Here is a 22,793-nt window from a genome sequence, read left to right as displayed (position 1 = left end):
TACGTTATAACAGATAGTACTCTGAAAATAGCTTCAACGTTAAAGCGTGAGTTTAATTTTTTTCCCTATGAAGGTAACATTTTTAAAAATTTAGAAAGAGGAGATGATCATCACTCCTCCTGGTATCTCATGTGTTAAAAACTTTTTTAAAAATTGCACCCTTGGTGCAAATGCAATGAAGAAAAATAGTGATTTTTCTATTCTTAGAACATTAAAAGGCTAGAACTAGTAAACAACAACTTTGTTTCAGTTAAACCTGTGCACAGGGGCAAAGGGGGTATTTTTCTTACAAACATATTCAACGATTTTCTGTTGTCAAGTTTACTAGCATTTTCAAAAGAGGAAATTTTTAGCTATATATCAATTCATATTATAATGTTAGTTTTAACTTATTGATGTTTAATTTTGAATTAAAAATAAAAAGTAGAAATAGATATATGTTATTCTAAACGCAAAAATAACATCTTTAAAGCAAAAAAAAAAATTAACATTCTTATTCCTAAAACCGCCTCAAAAAATTTGAATTGGCAATACCGCAGGTAAAAGCTGCTGTCATCTTAGAAAATGTCGTCTTGACAAACGCCTTTGTGTTTACATTCGGTATTTGTGAAATTCTGTGTTTTATCTTTCGTTTTTGGTTAAAAAAGGAAAAAGGTTGAGTCATTTCAGTGTTTTTGTTACGATAGCAAAAACTTGTGTCGTTTGTGTGGCACCATGGAAAAAAGGCGATTTAAGCTGATTTTTTCAGAAACTAATACCGATATTGTCATAACATCATATCAAGGGACAACCGTCGTAGAATAAACGTAGAATAATAAAAACTTATTAAGAAATTTATAATAATTATAAAATATTTAATTTCTTTAAAAATGCTTTTTATTAGATAAATACCTTTACTCTAATGAAGTACATTAAAACAACACATAAAGAGTTTATAAACGGTAATTGTTTATATTAGTAATTGGTTATTGTTTATAATTTAAAGCATATTCTATTAATAATAATCATTTATCATGTAAATATTTTTTGACGATGCCACTGGTAAAGATTACTTGTGTCGGTGAAATCAACAAGGCGATCGAGTAGCGTTGCGATATTGTTGCCTTTTTCTCTAATATAAGTTATCTACATTCATTTAACTTTGAATGTTGACTTCTTTATAGAGTATCTTATAATATTTTATGAAAAAAAATGGCTCATCTTTTATTAAAGAGGAATAATATTGTTTTTCCCCTGTCAAAAAAAGTGTCCAATTTTTATGATATTATAAAGTGTGTTTTTTGCCATTTCTACATAAGCAACTGGCATCATTGCATCAGAGATGGTGCAAGCAAACAAACTGCCCATAGTTTCACAGCAATGCTAATTCTAGCCTTTCAATCTTCTAAGTTTCTATTACTGTCTTTGAATAACATTTTACAACACTCTGAATTTTCCCTATAAATAATTAAATATCGACTCGCTTTTATATTCGTCTGCTCGTTTTTATATTTATTAAATTTTTCTGAACAACATCAGTACACTATTATAAAAAACCTTTTATTTATAACATGCCCAGAAGTACTTTACAACTACTATTCATATTCACTTTAAAGAAAACTGCTTAAAGTAAAAAATACATTACACAATACTTTAGTTATAAAATGGTACAACAAATACGTGGGCCTCTTGGTGGTGGTGGTGGTGGTGGTCCTCCATGGTGGTGTGGAGGGCCATGATGATGTGGGCCGCCAAAAGGTGGTGGGCCGCCATGGTGTGGTGGACCGCCATGAGGTGGTGGAGGCATTTTAATTGAATATATTAAAACAAAACCTGTTCTCTTTGATTAATTTCTACTATTGCTTAAATTGCTGTATAAGTGACTGAAAATGTATAAATAATTGTTTTTTTTGTGCGATGAAAGTTCCAGGTTGGGTGCAAGATTAACTTTATCTAATTTTTTTTCAAGTTTTCGCAAACTCGGAAATCTAGTAACAGATCAGCTGACAAATAATGTAATAAAATATATGGCATAATAAATACCTAGCGCAGAATAAACTTACCTGCAATATTAACGTGTATTTAAAATATATCTTATCCCTTTACTTTTTGTTTTCAGAAATATTTTTTTTTTGTAGCAATTATCAATAACCTATTTTCTACACATAATAACGCAGAGGGCCCGTAATTGCAAAAACTCCCAAAAAAATGACTCACATCCGCACAAACATTGATAAACAGCTTATCGCGTTCACTGAATAGCACACAATCATCGTTCATCGAATTTAATTACAAAAAAGTCCGGGTTACTACGAAACGTTTATTAATATAAAACGTACTAAACAATCCCAGTTTAGATTTAAAACACACAACGTAAATCGTAAATTATCAAAATGACACATGGTCACATGCCACCACCATCTGGAGGTCACCATTTCGGCCCACCAGGAGGTGGACACCACCATTTTGGCCCACCAGGAGGTGGTCACCACCATTTTGGCCCACCGGGAGGTGGCCATCATCACTTTGGACCCCCACACCATGGACCTTTTCCACCTGGACCACATCATCACCATCATCCACCAATGGGAGGACCACCACCGCTATTTCCTCCACCTCCACCCAGGCGAGGTCCCTATTATGATGACCCTTGTTGCTGTGTTTGTAATATATTGTAGGTTACGGGAATGTAATATTTATAATTTGTGATATGTTTGTGATATTGGTTCAGCTGCCTCAAAATATGTATGTATATTGTGATGTGGTAAATTCTGAATAAATGTATGATTTATAAAGTATAAATATAATATATAAGAATAATAAAGGGACTTGTATCAATGAATTATATTAAGATTTTATTAAATTAAATAAAAATGTTGATAAGAATCTAACTGATAAAGTTTTAAAAATTGGTAAGAATTTTGAGAAGAGCTATTGGGCAATATGGATTTCTAAAAAAAAGTATAATAGTAGCACAAATATATCGCTTTTCTCTACACATTTCTCCAAATTCCTTAATTCACAGGAGAATTGATATACGGAGTTCTTGGTGTCCAGTAGGCATTTCGACTTGTAATTTCTGTCGCTTTCCTAATTGTTGCTAGTTGTCTTTATTAGTTAACTTGCATATCTATCTACACCTATCAAGTTACTCCTACATGAAAAGTGGAGAAAACAATTTACAGGGCTGTTAAGAAGTCTTCTGCTCTTTCTCTAAAACACACTAAGAAGAATGCCTTTGATGCCTATCACCATCTCCAGGGATTCGCTAATATCGGAACTTGCCAAATTTATGTTGAGCATTATTTAACCACTACAAGGAATAGAACTTCTTTGGTACAAAACTAAGCTTATTAAGCCTTGATGTTAAGAGTATTTATACAAATGTGCTTATCACCATGGTCGCATAGTATATCGCAAACCAATACTCAAAGGACATTACTGAAACTAAAGCTCCAATTATCCCCCTTCTACAAAGGTAAGAATTTATAAAACCTTCTATATGAGGCAGCCATGACCCTGAACAGAAGCGGTTTACAGATCGGAAATACTGGGATACACTGGGTTCAATAGTTACAACATAAAAAAGCAAAGATTTTGTGGAAAAAGCAACATTGGACAGAAAGAAGCAACATATCAGCCCAGTTTTAATATTTTCAACATCTGAAGATCCCTACTGTCCCTATTGCGAGATCACACACCTCTAGTTTTAATGTCTGTAGAATAGTTGTTTTATTCGTTTACACTTGATATTGGTTGGAGATACTTCTTAACCAAAATGTCGCGCTTAAGTTAAAATAAAGAAAATGGATAACTAAAAGTTGGACCTTACTTTACAAGCATCGACCACTTTCAAAAAATTTGACAGAAAAAGATTTTGATATAATATGTATTCGTTTTAATAGTTGTAATTTGTTTGTAGTAGCTGTTGTTAGTTTTTATGATTCAAAACTATTTTTTAAGCAATAAATGAAACAAGATTTTTAAGTGGATGGAAACTTTTAAAATGGTAATATTGCAAGAGGCAATAGAAATCAATCATCTGCAACATGATCTAAATAAAAAAAATATATTTTTTTTCTTAAATAATTATAATATTTAACAAAGTGTGACTCAAACTGTGTTAATAAAAATCCATAAAATAAAAACATTAGGTACAAAAAATATTTGGTATTATTTTAAATAAAATAAGAACAGACTATCAATTCTTATACTAAGGTATCCAACATCTCTTTGGTACGATATATCTGATTGTAACCCATCCTGGTTCGTTGCTGCATATTACTATATAATAACGCCTGCAGCATTTCGTATTCTTGATCTTCATTGGTCAGTGCTTGATGGAGATGCTCCAGTTGTTTTCTTCTTCTCTCCAGTACTTCCAGGGTTTCCTCTAAAACGATCTCGTTGTGTTGCATTTCACATGAGCTTTTCGCCATTTCGGTGCGAAGCTTTGTAAGTTCCTTGTTTACTTCTTCGTTGCCCTGCACTTTCTGAAGTTCAACGAGTTTATTTCTGTCATATTTCTTTAAATTGTTGTCAAGTTTTGTAAGGTTTTCTTCCTCCCTCAGCAGGTTCTTATTCAGCTTGATGATTTTTTCCAGTAAATCAGATTGCTCCTTTAGAGCAGACTCACTTACTGTTGAACTGGTATCATCATCTTTAATTTCTCGGTTAAACTCGTCGGATGATGGTGAAAAACGATCACTAGTGACCTAAAAAGAAAACAAGTTAGGTATCCAGAGCTTAAACGAAATTATTTTAAAAATACCTCAACATTATTATTACTTTTGCACTCTTTTCCATTAGTGTTATGAGACTGCTCACTATCCCCTTCCGTAATCACACCGCTATCACTATGTTTATCTACTGTTGTAATGTGATCTAGTTCTGGATTAACTGCCTCTGAGAGGCCTTTGAGATAAGTTTCCAGTAAGTAATTGCTTCCATGCTTTCGAACTCTTGCCCTATGCGCTTTATCTTCTAGGTAACCTATTTGATGTTCACTATGTCTAAAATAAATACAATTTTATTAACAAATATTACTTTTAAATAGATTTACCTTAATTTTTTAAGCTGTCTCCTAATCACTTCTCCTTGTGCTAGCACCAGCTTCAACAGCTCATCGGTGGTCGAGGTTCCTTTTTCAGTGTTTAATGCCTGAAACCTCTTTGGATGAACGGTTTTAAATATACTTCGGTCCGAGTGAGTGCTGGCATCCGATCTACATTTCGTTCTTCTGTTTGACGATCGATCACTTCTTAGACGTCTTAGAGAAATCTTTACCTAAGAGCGAACATTTGTTTAATCAATGCTTTATAAGAATACTTATGAATACTATTACTGAACCATATTCAACTGATGAAATTTGGATGCGCAGGGCTCCGGTCGTAGGGGCCTATTAGTTTACATTGTAGTGTTATAACGGAGTAGTATAATCGAGATCAGTTAAGTGATAGTGACAGGTGTTTTTTTGTGCATTTTCATATAGAGAAGACAATATTCTCTTCAAATTTCTCTTTAACAGATGAGTTTTTAAAGTACACATAAGTTATTATTTTGTAATAAATGTTTCCTTTAAGTTAAATACTAATCTACAGATAATCTACGTTACAGCGTAAGTTGCATTTGATGTAACAAAAAAATCGTTTATGCTGCAGATGTTCTGCAAAAGTGAAGACATTTAGTATTTTACACGATTTATTTGTAAAAAGCTTTTGCACTATATATAAAAGGTTTCTTTGACATTTTGTAAGTCTTGCATTTGAGACTACTGCCATGTTTACCTGCCGTTTGAATGTCCTTGATTTATACAGTTTAGATGTATTTTTGTTTTTGAGATAAACCCAACTAAAGACTTAATGTATCTGGTATACTGTTAACACTTCTGCATCTTTAACACGTTGACTGCCAAGCACGAGATAACTCGTGGTTGGCAATTTATAGCCAGTCGCCAGCCACGAGTTATAGTTAACTGTTTTACGGCGCCTAGTACGAGTAAACTCGTGGCGTTTGCGTTGAGATTTGTGGTGCTGGGCGCTCGCAATATACCAGTAAAACACATTATGGCGTCATTTTTAAATTATATTTTCATCTTGTTTAGTACAGAAGAAGCAAAATGCAGTGACACAAAAAAAAATTAAAAATGTTTTTAGTTCTAACAAAAAGCGAAAAAACATAAAGTGTGCCTTAAAAATAGGGAAACTTAATTGCTAGTATTTACAGATAGTTAAGATAATAATATAAAGTTTACAAAAAAAAATAATAAAAAAAAATTGTCTTAAAAATCTTGTTTAGTCATTTTTACTTTTAGGTGGTAGTCCTTGAAGCAATTTTCCACACAGAAGGCTGGTTTTTCTTCAGAGACAGGACAGAAATAACGTGTTTCTCGTCGAAGTTTATTCGAAGTACATACACGGCAAGCTCTTGTAGGTCGTTGTATACCTTCCAAATAGTGAAAATCCCGCTGCTGTACGCTGCGGGACTTAGGCTTTTTATCACCGAGAAGAGAAGACACAAACATCTCTCTAAATTTTAAGGATTTTATTCTGCTTCCGGTCGATTTACGAAACAACAAGTAAGCGTTATGTAGATATATATATTTCGAGAATATGCAATGCAATCTTTTTCGGCCATCTAATGGTTTTTCTTAGTGCACTAAAGTAACTTAGCATTTGATCGGACTGGTCGATACCTGATATTCCTGCATTGTAGTCCTTTATTATATTAGGTTTCACAGAAACTTTTCCGTTCCTGTTGCGCACTTCAATCATTTGTACTTTGTGCATATTTGAAATCGTCAATACCTCTCGCTTGTCCTTCCACTTGCAAACAACTACTGATTTGCGTCTTTGCCATATACATTCGCCTTTTTTTAGCTTTTTTCAAACGACATATTTTGGACTTTCCTTTCGATTACCGCGTAAGGTGTCACAAATATATGTTTTTTTCGCTGTCATGTTGTTAGTTAAGCCTACTGAATTATAAAAATTTTCAGTATAGAGTACATAACCCTTGTCTAAATAATTTTCCATTAAGTGAGGGATCACACTTGCAGCATGCCCCAAATCATTCTCGATAGCTTCTGATTTCCCGCAATATACTTTTATTTTTAGAACCATGCCAGCAGATTCTCATAGTTCATATAATTTTACCCCGTACTTATGCTTTTTATTTTTTATATATTGTCTAAAAATAAGCCTGCCACGCCATAAGACCATTGATCCATCAATGCATAAGCATCGTCTATAGATTACAACAAGTCAGACCACGCGAGCGGCCCTGAAATCGATTGCCCCACCCCCCGTTCCTCACCTCGCCATGCATCGGCTGGGTAGAACCCAGGTTTAGTTTTCGCAAGTACGTTAATTTGTGTGCATCCGTTTCGCGAGAGAGTTTTTGCTTGTAGCGTTTTAGACAATAATTTGGTTACATACTACTTGTATAAATATAATTACCCAATAATAAAGTAGTATGTATTTCATCCCTATATGTTAAATATTTTGTTCTGTATTTTGTGTTTTACATAAAAGCATTACAATCTTAAAAATAGTTTATTATTTATTTTCTCCCCCTAATGTTACTGGAATAGTTTTAGCCGATTTTACAACCTATTATCTCAAACCAACACACCCCACTTCTTTTTGTTGGCCACCAATGTCGGCGTTTAAGACCCGGTAAATTTTGATATTTTAACATATTTTATATATATTTACTATATCCACAAATGAATACAAAGTATATAATTTACAAAACTACTTATTTAGCGCTTATTATGAAAATTGTTTGTTATTCGTATGCGCTTTTGTATTTTTTAAATGACTTAATTCAAACATTTAAATAACCCATACCGTATTAAAATTATTTTATATTTTTTAGTGCGTTTAAATGTGTTTTTTAATTATTTATTTATTTTAACTTGAGATTTATTTTTTGAATATTCATCTCTAAAATTTCAACAAATATTAAGTAAAAACGTATTTTTTGATAAGACTCCTAAAAATGTAGCAAATTTAAACAATTCAACAAGTAAGGTTTTTTTCAAATTCACTTTTTATATATTATATTTGACTTAAAAGGCAGCCATTTTGAATCCGCCATATTAAACGCTTCCAATTTATTTAAAAGTTCAAATTCATTGAACTGATGAAAACTTCTAGATACACCAATTTTAGAAAAGGGAAACTCAAAAACATTTTAAAAACTGTCCTTGTTATCGAAAGCCAAGCACCTACAAAATTTGAAAACAATCTGACAAGTAGAAGTTATAGTTTAAATAGAATTCTTAGATTTGTTATATACATACATACAAACATTGCTACATAAAGGCAAAGAAGTGAAGCTAATATAAAAAATTTGTAAAAACGTTAATAATTAAGAAACACTGTCATATAAACACATTCTATTCCAGTCCTATAAAAAAAGTTCTTATTTTATGACTTAAAATACTTCTTATGAATACTCCTCGTATAAAAATAATCAGCGCGCCTCAGAATTTGCTTTCATCGATATTTACGATAAACCCTGGTAAACGCTTGTACGCAGCAAACGTACAAATGATTCAAGGTCAATTTTGCTTTAACACGGGCGGTATAGGAAGTGATCTGACTTGTTGTAATCTATAGATGGTGGCATAAGTTTTTGTCTGGAACATAGTGATCCTGCATTATTTTGTGGAAAAGCGAAACGCAAAAAATGCAACAGCAACTGGAACCGATTTCTACTCATAACCTGGCGCCAAAAGGGCATCTTGTACATATGTTGAGACCAATAATGCTCCATAGAAGGAAAACTATATAGACCCATATGTAAAAGAAGACCGAAAAATATTTGCAGTTCATTTGAGGTTTCGACCCATCTGATCAATCTGAAGGACCTTGTCAAGAGATGTTTGGCATTCTCCTGGGTCGCATACAAATTTGTTTGTTGTACCAAATAGCCTAAAAACTCATTAGAAAAGAATAAATTTACAAGATATTTTATCGTTACTTGTTCTTAAGACATAAATCCAACCTCGTTTACCAAAAAATGAAAATGTGGTGGCTCCTCCTCAATGTCAACCCACTCTGCATCTAAGTCTGGCACTTCTGGTAGCTCGTCTTCAATGTGCTCGTCCGCAATGTCAACCCACTCAGGATCTAAATGTGATTCTTCGGGTGGCTGGATTTGATCCTGATCACTTTCACTTGAAGTGTGTTCACTAGACATTTCATATATCCGGGTCCTCATCCGAATTATCCTTTAGGAAACTGTCCCACTCATTCTCATCCATTGCGGCAAAATTTTCAAGCTCATGGTCATTCAAAGAACGTTTTCGCGACATTTTTATGCACAAGTAGCTCAAACAACAATAAATATATGTCGAAAGCAACTAAAAACCGTTAACAAAAACCAATAGTCCACACGTTTACAAGCCTGGCCGCATGCTTATACTAACTAAACTGCCTGCTTCTGCGAGCGAAAAAGGTTGTGCCGCCACGTGTTTACCATCTCTCCGCCTAACGAGTTATCTCGTGGTTGGGCGCTGCAAGGAACTTCTGCTCGGAGACGCCCGACCACAAGATAACTCGAAAGTTGTTTTTTTACAAAAAAAAAATAAATATAACATATAATATTAAAAAATTTGATTGTAGGCCATTTTGACTAATTATTTCTATTTTGACATAGTGGCGTCTGAGAATGGTTTTTATATAAATCTCATGGCAGTCAACGTGTTAAATAATTGGATTCAAAAGTACTTATTTAATAATCTTATTTTTATTATGAATGATCTTTAGTAAATGTTTTTGAGTAATAAATAATGGCTCTAACACATATTGGCAAGAAGCCCCCCATGCCAAGATGCAATAGTTTAGTATAGACTCAACAGTAGCAGAATACACCATTTTCCATCAAACTAGGCTTTTATATGTTTAAGTGCACTTTCGGCTTTTATTTTTGCTTTAAGCCAAGTCTTGCCTATAACATTCAGTGCTTTGTCGTTAGCAAAACACATTAACTGTCCCTGCTCCTCTTTAATTATCCCAAATAACTTTATTGCATAAATTGTAAATAGTACAGGGCCAAGCACCGTCCCCTGTGGTACATCATATTCGACCGACTTGTATGTGCTCATTGAATTGTTCATTTTAATGCGTTGAGTTCTATTTTCAAGGTAAGACTGAAAATGTTTCAGTACCATTTCACGTACACTACTTTGTCAAGTAGAATATGGTGTGTCACAATGTCAAACGCCTCGATTAAGAAAAGCTCCAATACATTTACTTCCCTGAACAAAACTTTGGTTTATATAATTTCTTTAACAGGCAACCGCATCCTTAGTGGTAAAATTCTGTTAAAACTTAAACTGTTGCTCTGATATTATTTTATCTACATTTAAATATTCATTTAGCCTCAAGTTTAATGCACTCTTCTGTCACTTTTGAGAGGTTGCTAGTTAGTACTATAGGTCGATAGTTATTTAAGGCCTCTTTGGTTCCCGACTTATGTATAGTAATTTGTGGAAAGTAACCACATTTAAATATTAAATTTATTAAAAGAATTCATTACCCACAGCTGCCCTATTTTTTAGCGATTTTGTCATATTTTTACTTACATTACTAAAATAATAATTAAACAGATTTACCACCTCTCTATTATTATCTATATTTCCGCCCTCATTATCAATCACCTTGTAGCTGTTGATGGAGGATTAGGATGTTGTTGAAGGTTTTTTCCTTTTCATTTGTTGTTTTTTTATGATTTTTCATGTTTGTCTAATGTTTTGCTTTGATAATTCAATTTTTCCAGAATAATAATTCTTTTTTGTTAGTTTTATTAGGTTACTAAGCCAATCTCTGTACATTTTGAAGTTTTTAAATTTTCTTTGTTGTATTTTGAATTATGTTTATTTTCTTTAGTTTATCGCGTTGCCTAATAGAAGTCAAAAGTCACTGTGTTATTCATAGTTTTAATTTTTTTCTTTACCCTTAATATATTTTTCTTCTGTTGCAAAGTCAATGTTCTTTTTAATTTTATTCACAAAAAGATTAGCACAATGATCCACATCTATACATTGCAAAATATCCAACCAATTTTCCTCTTTAATAAACAAGCTTTTTAACGTTTAACCTTTTGATAACATGATTTTTAGGTAAGTCTTTCTTCAATAATAATTTAATAGGACAGGAAAATGATCAGAAATTCCAATGTACATAAATCTCGACTGTACGGCAGTGTCCCCTATAGGTCTTACAATATAGTGGTCAATGCCTGAAGGTTGTTGGCCATTTTGTGCTCTAATGGGTTTATTTATGCCACAGATATATTCAAATCCATTTAATACCTTTAAATATTGTACCACTTCAATTTTATTTGTTTGCATTATATTAATGTTTATGTCTCCTATAAAATTTTGTATATCAAAAAACTTATATACATTTGTAATAGGTCACCTAACTGAGAAATAAAGCTATTTTTATCTCATGCCGGAAGCTGATAGTGACTGACCCTATTAACTCTATAGTTTGCTACATACTTTTAAAAACATTTTTTTGTAATTAGCTAACTTGTAAAATTTATATTAATACTCATCATGTTATTATAATATCTTATAATCATGAGTAATTAACTACTTACATATGTAGCATAAGCAGAATTCTGTATTGGTATTTGGTTTTAACTTAATATTATTATCAACAGTATATAACTATCGGCGAAAAGCTTATTGGTTAGGTCTATTTAGTTAAAAAATCTATGGAATTTCCAGAAATTGACCCGTTATTTAGGTAATATACCCTTTTCGACAAAGTACATGTAGGGTTATTAGGTCAAAATCAAAAAAAATACCTACTTAGGGCCGCTAAAAGTTGAAATAGGAGCCAGGACTATTTTACCGTCGGGCCCTGTAATATAATATGCAAAATTTGAATTTACTCGTAAAAAAAACTAATACCTACATTTCTTAGTAAAACAGATAGGTAAAGCCTAAACTTTAAAATAATTATGAATATAGGTTAAAAAAACTACTAATATACTGAAATAAAAACTTATAAATATTATTCAGGTTTGTGCAAATACAACTAAGTAATATTCTCTATTGCCATTATGCTTCTCGCAATTACAAAATTTGCTATAAATTTGATACTGTAATATGGTACAAACTTTTTATTTTTAGCCTATCTTGTATCTATTGGGTTATTATAAAAATAGATAAATAATATGACTCTAAAAAAATCGTTTCCCGAATTAAGATTTTCAAAAAGGCAAAAAATTAAAAAAAACCTATATTTTATTTCCACATAAAATACTAAAATGCAATAATAAATTGAATACTAGCTCTGTTTGTTATGAATCTTTTATATTAAAAATGCAATTTCAAGCAATTCAAAAACAATCGGCTACAATAATTGGGATTTTATTTATTAAAAGAGATATTATATTTATTTTAAAATATTTCAGGGCTGAAATATGACGAGTGTAAACTTAGTCAAAACAAGCGAATTTATTATTTTGTATTAAGTTTATCTTTTTCTGTTCCTGTTGCACACCGACTCTTCCACTCTTTCATCTGCGCACTTCATCGGCCACTTGAATATGGTTCAGTAGTAATAAGATTCTAATGTGAAGAAGTGGAATCACATAATAAAGTAAGATACATAATTAAAATGTCAAATTGAATTTACAGGGTGTCCCGAAATTACATCACAATATCTTACCAGCCGCACCTTGGTCTAAAAATAAGACAAAAACTTCATATACAGGAATCTTGAAAAGTGAATCGTTTTCATATTACAGGGTGTTTTAATTCCTATTGAAGATGGCTTTTTGTTAATATTTTTCGAAACGCCTGGTCGTTATTTTTCGAACTTTTTATCGTATACTACTGTTATTGTTACTAACTGATTTTATAACATTTTATGCTAAAATATATTTAGGGTCGTTTAAAATTAGTGGTCAGCAAAGATAAAAATGTCATAACTTTTTTTCTGGTTACTTTTTAATTATTTGGATAGTAAAATTAAAAAGTTTTTCAATAATTAATAAATTTTTACATAAAAAATATACTCCTGTCTTATTTCGTTAGAAGCCTTCGGTTTCAAGAAATTTTTTGTTTATTTGGTTTGTTTGGTATTTTCAGTTTTTTTTAATAAGTTAATGGTTTTAAATTTTCTCAATAATTTACATATTATTTACAATTTTTAAATAAAATTTTTGACAAACAGTTTTTGATCTTAAAATTAAGTATTTGTTATAGTCTTATGTCATGTTTACACCTGATGATTTATAACACACCTTTAAATTTTATTAGACGTGATGAAAAATAATTTTTGAGTGTAGGTTGCAAAACATTTATGTCTGATTATCTTAAAAACGGGCGCTCCTATATGTAAAAATGTCGGTTCTTTTTAATTTTACTATTTAATTAAATACAACTAAGAAAAACAGTTATGACATTTTTATCTTTGCTGACCACTGATTTTAATCGATCACGTATACATTTTAGCATAAGATGGTATAAAATCAGTTAGTAACAGTAACAGTAGTATACGATAAAAATTTCGAAACTTCGCAAAAAAACGACCAGGCGTTTCGAAAATATTAATAAAAAACCATCTTCAATAGGAATCATAAAACATCCTGTAACATGAAAACGATTCACTTTTCAATATTCCTGGATATAAAGTTTTTGTCTTATTTTTATACAAAGATGCAGCTGGTAAAATATTGCGATGTAATTTCGGCACACCCTGTATAGAGTAGAAGTTATGATTAAGAGGCTAATTAAGAGATGATCAAAAGTGGAATATCACTCACAAGAAATATGTGAGGAAAGGACCAGTGAAAAGTCTATTCAGTGCTCAGAAATGTCGTTCTTTGCATAAGTATTGCCTGATAAGTAGTCGTCTTAAGAAGCCACAATTGACCCATTTGTCATTGGCTGAGCTTAATGTTAACGGGGGCAGATTGTCCAGGAAACTCAGAGTCATTGGCTAGATGATGAGACAATAGATAATTTATAAGTTTGGTTTGAAGACAAATAAGTAGAAGACGTGTTTAAGATGTCCGATCTTCAAGTTTAAAGAAAATGGTGTTTACTGTTATCTAGGGATAAAAAGAGCTATTGATCAAAATAGAGTCTTATTGCATGACTTTATGGAAAACCAGATAATCGATGGAGCAAATTATATTATTAGAATAAAGTTATCTTAAGTTAAAGAAACTGCACTTTGGACTTACTTCAGCTTGTGCAGATCCCCAAGTGTTCCATATATCCAATATTTTGGAATAGGGATCCAAAGACTGTTCCACCCCCCGCCACCTTTCAGTGATTTGGTAATGTTCTGGTAATCCCATATGTCGTCCCTGTAAATAAAATTGATACTACTTCTTTTTTTATCTATTAATTAACTTACCCTTTTTCCTTCATCTTGACACAGAACTTGTATAACATCCATACACGTGGTTTCTTCCGTTACTCCTGACACATAACGTTGCTCACCTCTGACCCAAATTGGTATTTCTTCGCCACTACTGCAGCTACTGTCCAGATCCGAATCGTCTGGGAGCCTAGAATGTCTACTTCGGTCACTCAGCCACATTTTTTTCTAAAATAAAAATTAATAAATAATGGAGAGCTTGTGTAAAACTTTTAAAGTTAGATTAACGGCATTAATACGCTATAAAATCTCATAAATCACTGGTATATTAGTTAAAACATAATATATTAGTTCCGGATGTAAACTGTATCTGCGCAAACTAATAACACGTATTGGTCGCGCCGGTGTTGTTCTTGTAGATTTGCGATACTCATAAATTATGTTAGGTCTGCAAAAGTGCCATTATCAATTTTATCTACATAACGTCTACTTACATCCATTCATACGGAAGTTGAAATATTGAATAGCAGTTTGTAAATCCGGCGCAATATGCATTATTAATGCTTAAGTGCATGAGAGCTACGGTTGGTCCTGAGGCATAAGATTTTTATTATCAAAAAAATTAAAATTCGTATTATATTGGATGATCTACAATAGAAGATAAATTTAAAATAATAATAAATAGGGATAATTTTATACTTGGTAGAAAAGGTCGAGAACACTATATGTTGTGATAACGCTTTTAATAGCTACAAGCACATATTATTATATGTTAAGTAGTTTACATTGGAGAGGCCACATGATGATGTACAGTAAAATTTACTAAATTTTAAATGAAAGAAAAAAGGCAAGGAAAAAAATAAAAAACATAAAAAAAAAGAGTTTAAGATCAAATAAATAATTTAGGGAAAATTTGTAAAAAGGGAATATTGGAAATCAATTTTGTGATTTTGATTAATAATTTATTTAATCCAAATAACTAAATTTAAGTATATCAAAATAAAAACTTGATAGAAAAAAAGAAGAATCTTGCCTATACCATAATGATTACATTTATAGCCATAAATGCAAGATTGTTAAATATTGTCGATAGGCTCACCATCTGGTTGCTTATAATGGCGAAATAAATTAGCAACACATATTAAGCAAAAGGTTTATAACTAAACAGTTATGGGATAATATAACAACATTCTTCACTTATAAAACCATATATTTATAGAGAAGGAACAAAGTCAAGGACAAAATCAGGTGAAAAAACTTTAATACAGAATTGTCACCTTCTTACAAAAAACTTTTTAGGATAAATATAGAAAAAATAATTATAAAAGAATTAATTCAAAAGATATGATGAATTCTGTCTCTAGTAAGTCTGGTAATTTGACCAACATTTCAATCATCAGATCTTATAAGAATTATATCAATATCAAACATGACAGAAGAAGAAGAGTACCTTGAAAATAATATTATATGGCTCCTAAGCATACATACCTAATTCCTAAAAATAAAAAAGTGCTCCTGAATAAGCCCAGAGATCAAAAAGAAAAGAGTTAATCTTGTAATTCAAAATCACTAGGCATCAATTCACTCAATAAATCTTTTCTTTAATCTTTAATGGATATTAAAAGATTTCTAAGCAAAATATAATAACAATGTAAGAAGATCGTAATGTTATCTAAGGAGACTTAGTGGAAAAAAGGAGAACCTTGAAAATATTAATGTAAAGTTCTTAAACTTACAGGGTGGCGTATAATAAGCCTTATGGTTTAAATGCTTTATAGCTTTTTTATTTAAAATTTCATTTTTATTTTTGTTCCAGAATTCTCTAAAGAAGGCTTAAAGATTTAAAAATGAGACAGTACACATTAAAACAACGAACAACAAACATTTTTTTTTTGAAACTCGGTTACTCTGACGTAGTGTGCATATAGGCGATATTTTAATATGTGGACTGGACCCTCAGTGCTAACAATAAATTGCCTGGTCGCAAATTTTCGACAACAAGGTACCTTTAAAAATATTAAACGTGCAAGGATGAGTGTAGAAGGAGTTCCAGAAACATCAACCAAGAGACCTCATGCATAAGAATTTTGTAAACATTGCATATATTTTCCTACAAAATCTAGCTAGTTTTATAGAAATAAGGCTGGCAAACTACCAGCAACGGCTTGATTATGCTATGCGTTGCAGCAATAAGAAATTTATGAATGAGAAAATTCGGATTTTACTAATACTTTGGTAATAAGTAATGAAACTCATTTTCATTTCAATGATTTGTAAACAAAAAAAAACTAACAGCATGTGGGCTGAAGAAAATCCAAGAGCACTTTATCAGCAAGGGCTGCACCCACTCAAATGCAGCATGTGTGCTACCATTACCATCAATGCTGTTTACTACTGTAGGATCTTGAATAATTTTTTGAGACCAGCTGTGATAAACCACCTCAAACGCTGTTTTAACAATATAATATCACTCCCCATACTGCACGAGACACAATGATTCTATTACGCGAGATTTTTGGCGAGTATTTTATTTCGCGTAAGAGCTTTTAATTGGCCGCCGTGTTCGCCGGATTTGACTGCTTCAGACCTTTTTTTAATTTAATAAACTTACATTTTATTATAAGTCCTGAAATGTTGTAAAAAAAAATATGTAAAATTGAAATGAACACAAAGACTTTGTGAAGAAGAAAATGGGGGACACCTGCGTAGCGTAATTTTTCACGTTTAGGTTATCAATATTCTTAAAGTCAATGCTCTATTTTAACAAGATTATTTTAAAATTTTATTTAAAAATAGAACAAATATAAAGCATTTAGTCCATAGTGGCCCAAAAAAGGCCTTAATTTAATTATATCCTATTTAACAGAGAGAACTAACAAGGTTAAGGTTGGAAATTGTTCTTCAAATCAGCATAATTTGGAAAGGAAACTAGGACGTTAAGGAAACTAGCGCTTCCTTAACGTCGCAAACTTGGTCTCTGACTGTTCCTATTATTTCTTAATGCCTTGCTTGATTATATGTTTTTATATGCTGATGATGTTAAACTATATAGAACCAAATCTTCCAGGCAGGATACTATCAATTTAAAAAGTGACCTATTCTTAATTGTTGATTGGTTTAAAAGCAATAAGATATCCCTTAATTGAAAAAGATGTGCAGTCGTCACTTATTTATACACAATTCACTTATTTAAAAAAATAAATCACTTATTTATACACAAACTATTTTATTGAGATTACTATATTAATAATTTTAAAATTAAAAGAAAAAATGCTATCAAAGGTTTGAGAGTAACATTTCAGAGCAATACAAAATTTAACTGTGACTACACTAAAATAGTTAATAAGGCTTGAATTTTGTAATACGAAGCAATGTCACACTCGGACATGATTAAAAAAGTACAGAAGTGTTTTTTGAGATTTTTGTTCATGAGATGCCAGGAAAATTAGAAAGTATCCATACATGGTGCCATCCAGTTGTTGGTACCATCCAATGTTGGATTCTTTTGAGGCCTAAATACGTTGCACTAGGCGGTATTGTTCCTATATTTTATTGTAAACAGTATTAAATACAAGAATTGTCAATTAATTGAGTATATTCTCTTTAAGGTATTAAATACTAGATTAGGAATAATGAATAAAAATTTATTTTATATAAATAATTGTCGTACGTCTTTAGTAAATAATATGTTACAGATTTGTAATAATGTGTTGGGTATCTTGGAAGATGTTGACATATTTAATAATAAGGCCAAAAAAATTGGGAAATTGCTTGAGCACCAGAATATGGTTTAGAGTGCAGTATAAAAAAAGACAGTTTTATTTTATATAGTGAATATTGTAGACTTAGGTTTAGTTTTATTCTATATCTGATTTTTATTGTTCTTTTTTTTTTTCTTTTAATTTTTGTTTACTTTACATGTAAATACTAGTACGTGTTTGTAGTATTTGTAAAGTTTTCCTAATAACTAAATAAATAAATAAATAAGGCTCATTATACGCCTTCGTGTACATACTTAATGACAAATGGATATTCTTGAGAAACGAATAGTGCTTTTAATCGAATCCAGAAATAAAATCCAAAAAATGAAAACGTTATTCTCGAATAAAATCAATCTAGGAGGATTTAACTTATTTGTCAAAAAGTCGTCAATTACAACATTAAAAATGAAAATTAAACTATCTTTGATCATCAAAAAATTTGATTTATTTAATCTGGGCAAAATGAAATGGTAAGAGTGGTGGCTTTCTAAATTTTATGTTATCTCTTACCATTGATACCATGACGAGAAGAGCTGAGGCAAATCTAAATGTTTATTTTGTCAATTTAAATGTAGGGTCTTAATATAACTAAAAACTCCTAGCCTAGTTTAAGGGCCGACTAAGATAACAATCTATATAAATATAGCTTTGGTAATGCATTGTTTAAGAAAATACGAAAATACCGCGTGTGTTAAAAATCGTTTTAAAAATAAGCAATTTAACTTATTTAAACAAAAAAGCCAAACATATAAGAAACTATATTACAACGATACATTACGGCCGTAGCTCCACCCTGCTGCCGCAATTCAATACCGCAGTACGTGTTTCCGGTGACTCTGTCTGAAATCTTAACATTCCCATCATCAACCACCGGACAAAGTTTAAAAAAATACCATAAAAACTCAACGGATACAGTTCATTACTGACTAATTGTAAGTCGGTGTAATAATTTTTATAAAAGTTAACAAGAAGAAACACGCATGTTCCTGCAAGTTAATTTTTTTCCGTCAATGTGCTAATTATAATCGTAGTAAACCAAAAATCATCCTATACGTTCTGTCACGTACAAGTGTCCAACTTACGTGCTTCTTAACGGCTCCACGTTCAAGTGTCAGTTATAAAATCACCAGTAATGTGGTTTAATACGCGCCAATTGAACAAATTACTCTCGCGCCGCAATAGTTTATGGTACTCGTTAAATTACGTGCATATAATGTCACATAGGATCGCAATTTTCATGTTTTCTTAGTCTGTAACTGTTGACACTTTCTCCTTGAACGGATATTGACAGTTCACGCTTGAGTTCCTATTAATTCATGTTAATATTGAATGTATTTTTTTATAGCGTAAATAGAAAAAAATACAGACTTCCTAAATACTGAATATTTATACAGTGTGAGTCTGTAACTTGGAATAAATTCAGTAATTCATATACTTTTTTTCCCAAAAAAATCCTCGGACTCGTCGATTAGAAAAATAAAAATATACTGAAAATGTTTTCCTCTTATAAGTTTTCCAAATGTAGCCCATTTATTATTTGGCAATACGCTACACGTACATTACATAAATTTTGAACGTTTCTTATATTTACTGAAGAACATACACTCATGTCTTATTCTCGTTTACAACTCCTCAATGTTTGCGAGCTTGGACACACACATTTTGGATTTCAAATATCTCCATAGGAAAAAATCTAAAGGAGCTAGATCAGGAGATCTTGATGGCCATTCAGAAGGTCCTCTTATACCAATCCATAGCATCACGACGAACAGGACGTTCAAAATGGGGAGGCGCACCATGTTCAGCAGATGTTTTTATTTGGCATATTAGCTTCTGTTTGATCAGAAATTTGAAATTAGTTCTTTTTTTAAAAACTCTAAAAATATCTTACTCTATTTATATTTTCTTTAAAGAAAATTGGGCCTATAACTTACAGGCCTATAATTCCTGCCCAAACATTTACTTTCTGGGTACTGAGTGCAGTCTAGTCTCATTCATTTTCTTGTGCCCAATATTCTTCTTTTAAGTAATGAAATTTCTGTGCCTTTACAACGCTCAATACTGAAAACTGATTCACTCCTCATTCGCGCGCTATTTCGCTAATAAAAATTTTAGGATTTTTTTGAGGGAACATTACGATACATTAATTTTGGGATTTTCATTGAGCGCAGATTTACGAGAAATGGTTGCTTTAGCATGGTAATTTTCCCAAAACTAATTTTCAATTTTGCTTACAGTACCTTGCATATCGGTGGTAAATCAGAATACATGTTTCTAAATAAGGCCATAGATTCCTTTTGGTTCCTGTTCTATCTCGGTATCCGATCATCATTATGATTTTAATCTTGTGCTATTTACTTAAATAAGGCATTACCTTTAAATTTAAAACAAAGTACTTAAATCTGATTATTTGACTTATAATGATAAAGTAAACAACTTTTTAAACGAATATGGCAAACACATTTATTCCAAATCTATAATATACCTTACCAGAAAAATGTTTACAAAAAAGACATACTCTAAAAATTATGTAATTGTAAATCCTATTTACCATAACGTATTTTACAGTATTATTTTGTAAAACCAAGTGGTTTAAATAATAAATAATAAATTACATATCTTGGAAGCAACAGGTCAGAAAAAATTGAAATTTTGCAGTTTTGTATAATTTGATAGGCTCTTTAAAAATATGCAATACAAAAATTAGGATTATATATTGTATAACTTTGTTTTCAACAAGAAAAGTCCAACTAAAACACTAATCGATTCTTTTAAGAAAAAAATGTATCAATTACTGAATTTATTCCAAGTTACATACACTCACACTGTATCTAAAAGGAATAATATTTTCTAGAGATGTAGTATCTTAGTAAAGTGACTTATTATGTATTTTTAATACTATAAATTTAGTGATTTTTACATGACTTCTAATTTTTTTTTCATTCCTCTTAGCTGTTCTATGTTTGTGATGTGAGCTGTTCATGGTATTTTGAGCATTCTCTATTTATTCATTAAAAACATGCCAACACATTAATATGGAGTTCGATATGGAACAGACTTAAATATCCACAATTTATATTAAATAGAATAAAGAATGATAAAACGATACGGAACTCTTGCGTACATACATTGATAGAAGAAAAATTAATTTAGAGATAGTTAATAATACTATTACTTATTTACTGACTAGCGCTAATTAAGTTAAAAACTTGCAAGCTATCAAAATTAGTTTCTTTACTGACGCCAATAAAGTTTAGGCCACTTAATAGCTATATTTATTTTAAAAGCATCGAATTCCAATCTCAATTCCTTCTGATCGGTATGAAGAACTTGTTTAGAAGATCTCGGATCAAAGGTATGACCTGACTCTAGAATCTTACAAATTTCGTAATAAAGTTATCAAATATCAAAAATCCACTCATATTGGGAAACAATAGTAACGAATATAAAAAATACATTTTGCTGTCTTTTTCTATCTGATCTTTATCTGAAGTGAATTATTTTTTGAGAGATATTATTTCGAAACCCAAAAATATTTTTAGTTTTCAGAAACATTTCATAAGAACATTTACTTAAATTGCCTTTTTTTTTCAAAATTTGGCGAATTTTTTCAAAAGTGGTATATTTTAGCATTATGATTTGAAGATACAAACAAGCAATCATCTTAGATCACTGTCACCTGTAGTATAGCTCACTAGAAAAAGTAACTGAATTTGGACTGAAGTAACTAGAATCTGCAATTTTTGACTGTTTTTTCTCTTTTAGAAATTTGTTGGGAAAAAACCCGATTTTATTTCATTATATTTTAGGAGAAAGTTTATTTAGTTTGACAGAGTTTTTTTGCTTCATTATAGTATCAAAAAATTAAAAAAGTACCAAATTTTTCAAAATTTTTCAATCCAGAATAATGTCTTAGAACCTGGTGCCACAGAGGTAATCATGTTCATAAAAATTGTAAAATTTATAAACAATAAAAGATGAAAACAAATTATTAAATTTTTGCCGATATTTAAGAATTTTAAAAAAAAAATCTTTAAAGTAATTTTTTACATATTTTTATTATTTTTATTAAAAAATTGCAAGATGTTTTCATGTCTTAAATATCCAATTTCTTATTATATTCTAGCCACTTAAGGTAAAACTGTAACGTTTTTACAGTTTTGAAATAAAAAAAACTTAAAAACCTGTTTTTTTAAAATAAATTTCTAATGTTACTGTAATATTACGTAATATAAACAGAACATTTACATTACGATGCTTAACACTTTTAATCCCCAATTTATTCTAAAAATATAAATAAGTATTATTTTTTGTTTATTTTCTTTATTTGCGTAATTTAGTTTTTTTTACTCCTGAACTATTTGGAAATTATTAGAGTGTGGATACATGGAAAAAAATGAAAAAAAAAATGTTTAACTTAATTTTGACTTTTGCCATTTTAGGCCTAACATAAACTATAATATATAAAAATAATAATTTATCACATTTTTGATTTCTTCCTCTTAATAGTACGGATTCAATTTAAAAAAAAAAACGGACTAGGCAGGGTAATAATAAAAAAACGAAAATTATTCAATTACAATTTTTAAAGCGATAAATTGGAAAACAAAATATTTTTTTATAAAAATGTTAATTAAAAAAATATTTTTGCCCTTGGCACTCTCGCCGTCACAAAATCCTTTATTATCTATATATA

At 30.8% G+C, this 22,793-nt stretch overlaps 1 protein-coding gene across 3 annotated transcripts in view; it reads right to left on the bottom strand.

Moving 5' to 3' along the window:
• Positions 1 to 4,032: 4,032 nt before the first annotated feature.
• The window catches only part of LOC126737710 (ras association domain-containing protein 10-like), a 96,522-nt gene continuing 77,761 nt past the window's right edge, over positions 4,033 to 22,793 (bottom strand). For 2 of the 3 annotated variants that reach the window (XM_050442708.1, XM_050442710.1), the window contains 5 exons: positions 14,373 to 14,564; positions 14,197 to 14,322; positions 5,042 to 5,265; positions 4,751 to 4,991; positions 4,033 to 4,694 (listed from right to left, as the gene is read on the bottom strand). In XM_050442708.1, the coding sequence (XP_050298665.1) occupies positions 4,188 to 4,694; positions 4,751 to 4,991; positions 5,042 to 5,265; positions 14,197 to 14,322; positions 14,373 to 14,558 (1,284 nt within the window). In that variant the 5' untranslated portion in view covers positions 14,559 to 14,564 and the 3' untranslated portion in view covers positions 4,033 to 4,187. Of the gene's footprint in view, positions 4,695 to 4,750; positions 4,992 to 5,041; positions 5,266 to 9,000; positions 9,388 to 14,196; positions 14,323 to 14,372; positions 14,565 to 22,793 lie in introns of those variants that run through there. The other variant, XM_050442711.1, reaches the window with a different exon arrangement.

The sequence above is a fragment of the Anthonomus grandis genome, chromosome 6 (genome assembly GCF_022605725.1).
Source record: "Anthonomus grandis grandis chromosome 6, icAntGran1.3, whole genome shotgun sequence".
In the NCBI taxonomy this organism is placed as follows: Eukaryota; Metazoa; Arthropoda; class Insecta; order Coleoptera; family Curculionidae; genus Anthonomus; species Anthonomus grandis.
This window is presented reverse-complemented; position numbering and strand designations above follow the sequence as displayed.